The 6,376-nt window shown below is 42.1% G+C and overlaps 1 protein-coding gene across 1 annotated transcript; it reads right to left on the minus strand.

Moving 5' to 3' along the window:
• Positions 1-767: 767 nt before the first annotated feature.
• On the minus strand, positions 768-5,899 carry LOC127342960 (uncharacterized). The gene is made up of 6 exons (XM_051369027.2): positions 5,390-5,899; positions 5,217-5,308; positions 4,302-4,482; positions 4,116-4,216; positions 1,544-1,752; positions 768-1,312 (listed from the first exon to the last, which is right to left on the minus strand). Exons 1-6 carry the CDS (start codon positions 5,758-5,760, stop codon positions 929-931), a joined length of 1,338 nt encoding a protein of 445 aa, XP_051224987.1. The 5' UTR covers positions 5,761-5,899; the 3' UTR covers positions 768-928.
• Positions 5,900-6,376: the final 477 nt, after the last annotated feature.

Below are 6,376 nucleotides of genomic sequence, written 5' to 3' on the forward strand. Positions count from 1 at the left end.
GCAAGGCTCGCCAGCCTCGAGTCGGTCAGGGGAGAGACAAACTCAGTCGGATATGGCATGTAGAAGTCGGCACAGCCACAACGCAGACGATCGCGGCTAGACCAGCGTAGATTTTGAGCCAGCCGGTTCCCAAGGCAGCCGGCCACGGCTCCAGTCGGCTGCTCCTCAGCCGGTCTTTGCCATGGGCCAGCCGACCTTGAGCCAGCTGCTTCTAGTCTTTTGCCCTACCCGGGGTCTTCCCCCCGACAATGATGTCAAATAAGGAAAGAAAATTTAAGAATATGGAAGAAAAAGGTTTTCAAGATCAAATAAGGAATTAAAATTTTAAATAGTGTCAAATAAGAATTCTCTCAACAAAAGGTTGTATTTTGAGCTATATATAAATCACAAATCGTGGCTATAAGATAAAAGTCGCTTCAATTTTTTGTACATCACGTATGAAAAGGCAGGTCCTTTAGAACTAGTCTTCCATACAAACATCTATTAATACTCATAATTTTTAGAGAAATTTTCCCTCAAAAAAGAATTTTTAAAAATATTTCTCAAGTTCGGATTTTTTACCACCTCCCTAGAGCTCCGAAAAGCATTATTATTTTGGTGTACATATGTGCTATTTTGAATATAATTGTGTTATTAAAATGAGATACCATAAATGGAGATAGATTGATACTGTATCTAAGCAGAACGCACTTCAGGAGTACATGACCACACATGTATTTCACTGATAAGTATAGATTCATGAATATTATCCGAAACAGAAACAGCAATAACAATAATAAATATGTTTATCAATCAAGGTATGAGTACAAAGTGACCACAACAATAAGTTATCAAACTACATATAACCACAGACACACGAGCAGTTATCTAACTGCATATGACCACAAACAATAAGTTATCAAACTACATATGACCAGACAGAAGCAGTTCACGCCACTATGATGCTCCAAAGTTGGGATAGAGACGTAACATCGATCTTTAGAAAACCTTTGTTCCTGCTTGTATCACCGTGTGAATCCTGGCACTCCAGAAAAGGCACATTGTCCTCAATCGCGAAGGATATGACGCAAACTGCATGGGTTACTGAAATTGGATTGTCTTTTTCATCTCTGTCTACAAGGTCCGGATCGTATTTGTAGACATGCCCGAGCTTGTAGCAATTGTCGTAGTTCTTACTAATTCTGATAACACCCAGCAGTGGGCCTCCATTGCGCAATTTGTGGAGCGCATGCTTCATGTGGTCAGGATTATCAAGTAGGTAATTGCAGTCTTTTATGATGCGGTAGCGAACAACATCTCTAGAAGTTGCAGTCTGAAACGTAAATGAAAGGGCAAAGAAGAATCAGATAGATGCAATAGATGCAATACGATAGCAACTAGCAAGGGATTTAGGAGGTACAATTTTGCTTTCTACATTAATTTTTCTTTTTTTGCAACTCTAACAAGAAAAATAAGCTATTGCTGATTGTAAAAACTCTATTATGCGATTTTTGTTAATTCTTTTTTTAAAAAAAAGAAACAGTCTAACTTGATAGTTTAATACCTCTTGATTTCTATAATCTTCCTCACTCATTACACCTTCATCTTGTAACATTAAGAACAAACGCTTCACTCCCTTCTCATTGGGAAATTTTGCGTGGCCAGCCATAAAAAGATGTATCATATGGTCCATTGATAAAAGAACATCCTTGTTGAGCTGAACCCTTAGGTTTGATTCCATCACAGATGCCGTTGAGGTTGGCGTACATGAATCTGCAGTTTATAAAGTACAAAATCAAAATACGTGATAAAGTCAGCCAGGATGAAAATATAAAATAAAAAAAACTCCCTCGTCGCTATAATAACAAGATAGTTTTTCCAGTTAAAGGAGATTACATAAATGAAATTATTCTTGATTGATTTATGTTACTCTACAAAATCAGAAATTGATTTAATTTTGAGGATGTGATGTTTCAGCATGGCGTTTGTTTGACATTCAGTGTTTGAAGAGGAATGGATAAATGTCTCATTCAGTTATGCAGTAAACTATTTGTGACTTCATTGCGGTATTCCCCCTACTTGACATTCAGTGTTTGAAAAGGAATGGATAAATATTTGTATCTGCTAGCTGGTAGATTGTATTTTGCATGGAAATTACAAAATGTACTGATTCTAGAGCTGTAAACTGAAGCTCCCAAATCAGCCTAGTACATTCTTCATCTGGTACGGAGTAGTTGACATTTTGGGGTCTTTATTTTCTTGGATATTCTGTAGCTATTTTACTAAAAACTATGCTGCAGACTGAATCACTCTGCTAAAACAGAGCATGGTAGATTCTCCCATATGAATGACTCTGAACTACCCATTTTAAAAACTACACACTGCAGAGCAGAGTATAGGCTGACATTATAATAGATTATCCCGGCCTAAGTTGACCCTATCCTCACATTTTTAACAATTAACACACGCGCGCGCGCATACCGACATAAACCCAATAGGGATAAACATCAAAAATAATGGATGCATTGTTTCCATGTTTCTTCTGCTAAAATCATTTTATGTGTTCTATGCATTTCCTGATTATTTAATCTGCCGTAATAGAGTTTGGAGATAGGAAATTTGTCCCTCTTCCACCACCAGATCATTTGAGAAACTACACTCATAGAGACACGAGGTGGTGTTGATAGAAGCGATGTGAAACCTCTAATTATCAGTCAACCTGAAGACCCAAGTTTCCGTATTACAGGCTCTTTTGTGGAGTGCCAGAAGGTAAAGACATTGTATATTCCAAGTTTCCACTGTTGAGCTAATATTGAACAGAACCTAGAGCCAACAAGGCAGCGAAGAAGTTGCAAGATTTGAACTGGAAGCTTCAGTCAGTAAGTGAATTCCTTGACTTCCGTTTCTAAGGCTATTGAAGGCCGAGTCTACATTCAGTTTCTATAGCTATAATTAGTTTATAATTAGTTTGCAGAGCTATTGAAGTCAGAAGTCTATAATTAGTTTGTAAACCATTTGAAGGCCAAGTCTACATTCAGTTTCTAAAGCTATAATTAGTTTGTAAAGCTATTGAAGTCAGAGGTCAGAAGTGAACATCTGACATTACTTGTGTATCTGACTAGCACAACTAGGAGCACCTGATGGATATGGCTCATGGCTATACTTGTATCTCTCGCTTCACATTTTTTTGTTCATTTCTCATCCAAATCATTTCAGGTGAGCATAGTTAGCCAGGAGTCCGTGCTCATTAACTGTTCCATTCAAGAGTATTGCTGATGAACTGGAGGGAAAAGCTTACTCTGCTGATGTTGAAAACGCAGTTGTAAGCATCTAAAATTTGGAACATTGAGCAAACCTCAAGATTGCATGGTCTGACTAATTTCATATGCAGTTTCCCAGACCACTACAAGATTATAATCTTCCAGCAGATTTTCAAATTGATTATTGAAATTTACTGAGAATTGTCAAATTGATTATTGAGATTGTGAAATAATTGCAGGTGACCTCTCCTTCAGAGAGGAACCAGCAGCAGGGGAGCAGCAACACGAAGGCAGGGGAGATTATCTTCAACGCAGGGGAGCAGCCGCAAAAGCTCCACCGGCGGCGAGCGGCGGACCACAAAGCTGGGGCTGTTGAAGGGCTCGGGAAGCCTGAGGAGGCGCGACAGCATCAAGCTTGTCCTGGTCCTTGGGCACGAGGAAGAACTCATCCAGGTACTTGGGCACGAGGCGGAACACGTCCTCGCTCACGAGGAGGAACTCTTACAGATCTTTGCGTACAAGTCCAGCGGACGAGGGCGGAGGTGATAGGGGTTGTTCCTCTGCGCCCCAACAGCTCGGGGAACCCACGCGGGCAGAGGTCCCCCGCCCTCCACGAGGGAGCTGCTTACAGTGGCGCGGAAGGCGAGGGACGGCCACCAGCCGGGGAGAACAGACACGGAGGAGTCAAACCGAGATTTTTTTATTTCAGATTGTAAGGACCCCAATGGCTAAGAATTGAAGTGATGAGGGGTTTCTTGTAAATATGCATTTGTTCAGACCCTCCAACATCCTATTATGGACAGAGGGAGTAGTATATACATGCAAGAAACAATGTAACCTCCTATAGGTGCTCGATGCATGCTCAGTCAAACATACCTTTAAGCGGTTGTCGTTTGACATGGGACAACACTATCAGACCATTAGGACCATCCTCTGTGGTCTGATACTTCCATGTGAATCTTTCGCGAGCTACCATTCTGGCCAAAAAAAAACACATTAGAAGTAGGAATCTGCAGGTGGAAAAAAGGGAAAAAAAACAGAGATAATTTTCTACTCATGTACCTAGTTCTGACTATTTTGGCAACTAAAGATCCCTCTCCACTTCTAGTGCTCACAACTGCCTCATCGCCCTCTGACTCTGCCACCTGCCGTGCATGCCGAGCTTCCATGCCGTGGGCAGATGCACCGGGAGTCGTTGCAGCCTCCTGCTGCCCAGGCCTAGTTGCCACTACCACATTCATCCCTGCTAGATAATAAGAAATCATTTCAGTCATTCATGAAAATTCAATCCACTCCATGAAAGTTTGAAGTCAACAACTTAAAGTACAAATTGCTCAATGATCAAGTGAATAAATTGCAAATTATTTAATGATTGAATCATCATTTAATTAAATAAAAATGAAGGTACAGGAAGTGTTTAGCTCTGAATTGACATTGTTAAGGTCAAATGTTAAGTTCACCAGTACATATCCCTTTGGTGGTGAAACTGAATGTAACACCAAAGCTCGTGATTACTATTCACATAGTCATACTATGAACGGGCAAGAAAGAAGAATGGCATTGTCATCATCACCATATGTTTCAGGTTCTAATCGATGGTTCAATAGACAGCTAGCTGCATGGCTTGACCAATTTGTGCACTCTGCCATATGCGATTATTCGAGATGTGGGGCTTGCGGTTGGTACTAAGGCAAAAAATAACAGCACAGCCAATCTTATGGTGCAACCTAACAACCTCGCCGCAAGCCAAGGGACCTCGTCGACGTCAAGTGAATCTACTCGACTTCAACATTCTCCGACAATTCATGGAACGGTACCAAGCCTTCGCCGCTGGAAATGGGATGATGGTCAGACCACTGACCCAAGGCCCAGCCGCAGCGGCTACTCCTCCCTTTGACCAGCTAAGGACAAATCACATGTTTTTCTATAGCAACAACTATACATATTAATTAATTCAGTTCAATTAAGAAGATGGACCTTGAGGGTAGGCAGCCAGGATGAATTTATCCACAAGGACATCGAAGTATGGGTCTTCTTCATCTTCTATTTCTTCATCAGATTCTTGACGCCTGAATAATCCAAATGTTACACATGGATCTTCTGTGCCCCGTTCATCACATTCTACCCAAGTGGATTTGATTGAAACGTACCTCAGTCGTTCCAACAGCAGTGGCTTCGTGGACGATGCCTCTGCACCATATGGGTGGCTGCCCGCAGCCATGCGGTGAGGAGAGGAGAGCGCTAGGCTTGAGAAAAACTCCTTCCAAGCGTCGCTATCCGCAGTAATGAGCTCGCGCGTGGCCAAGAAGGCCGGCGAGGATGGAGCTATGTCGCTGCCCGCAGCCTTGAGGTTGGGAGAGGACGGCGCATCTCCTCTGCCGCATGGTCCGCCGCCCGCAGCCATGAGCACGTCCGGCGACCATGGGCGAGGCAACCCCACTCCGCAGCTCGTCGCCTTGGAGTCCGGCGAGGACAAGCGACGCAGCTCCTCTCCGCCGCGCATCGCTTTGACGTCCGACATCCGAGCTAGTACCGGCGAGGGCCGCAGCGAGGGCGCCTTGCCTGCGCGGGGGATGCGGCGCGGCGGCTTGGGGATCGCCGGTACTCGGGCGGCGTGGTGACGGCGGTAGGGTAGGGTTAGTCGATGGCAGCGAGCCCACTGGCCCCGGGAGCTGCTATATGCCGACCGGGTCGCACACCCCTCCGACCCAGCGGCTGTAAATTGGGCCGCGGCCCATCAGGTAAATGCGTTATTCCTGTTTTATTCTTTATATTCTTTTTCCTGTTTATAAGTTCTGTTTTTTAAAACTAAACGTTTTTCTGTTTATTTTCATGTTTTCAAAATTTGTTCGGATGTTTTTTGTATATAGATTTTAGAAATGTACGATTTTAAATTGTTCAAAATTAGAAAATCATTCAAAATATATTTAAAATTCAAGAATCGTTCAAAGTTCAAAATCAGTTCGAAAAATATAAAAAAAATCCAAATTTCGGAAAATTCGTTCAAATTTTAAAATACGTTCAACTTCAAAAAAAATCAAATTTCAAAATTCGTTCAAATTTCGAATATAAACATTTTTTATTTTCAACATTTTTCAAATTAAAAATTTTGAAAATTATTTTTAAACAGAAATATA

Source organism: Lolium perenne, chromosome 1, assembly GCF_019359855.2.
Source record: "Lolium perenne isolate Kyuss_39 chromosome 1, Kyuss_2.0, whole genome shotgun sequence".
NCBI classification, from domain to species: domain Eukaryota; kingdom Viridiplantae; phylum Streptophyta; class Magnoliopsida; order Poales; family Poaceae; genus Lolium; species Lolium perenne.

What these genes read in the sequence shown, in the direction of transcription:
- LOC127342960 (XM_051369027.2), bottom strand. Translation starts at nt 5,760, where the DNA reads ATGTCGGACGTCAAAGCGATGCGCGGCGGAGAGGAGCTGCGTCGCTTG. An exon ending in CCTGGCTGCCTACCCTCAAG is followed by an intron (nt 4,483 to 5,216) that starts GTCCATCTTCTT and finishes ATTATCTAGCAG; the next exon opens with GGATGAATGTGGTAGTGGCA. An exon ending in CAAACGACAACCGCTTAAAG is followed by an intron (nt 1,753 to 4,115) that starts GTATGTTTGACT and finishes TATAAACTGCAG; the next exon opens with ATTCATGTACGCCAACCTCA.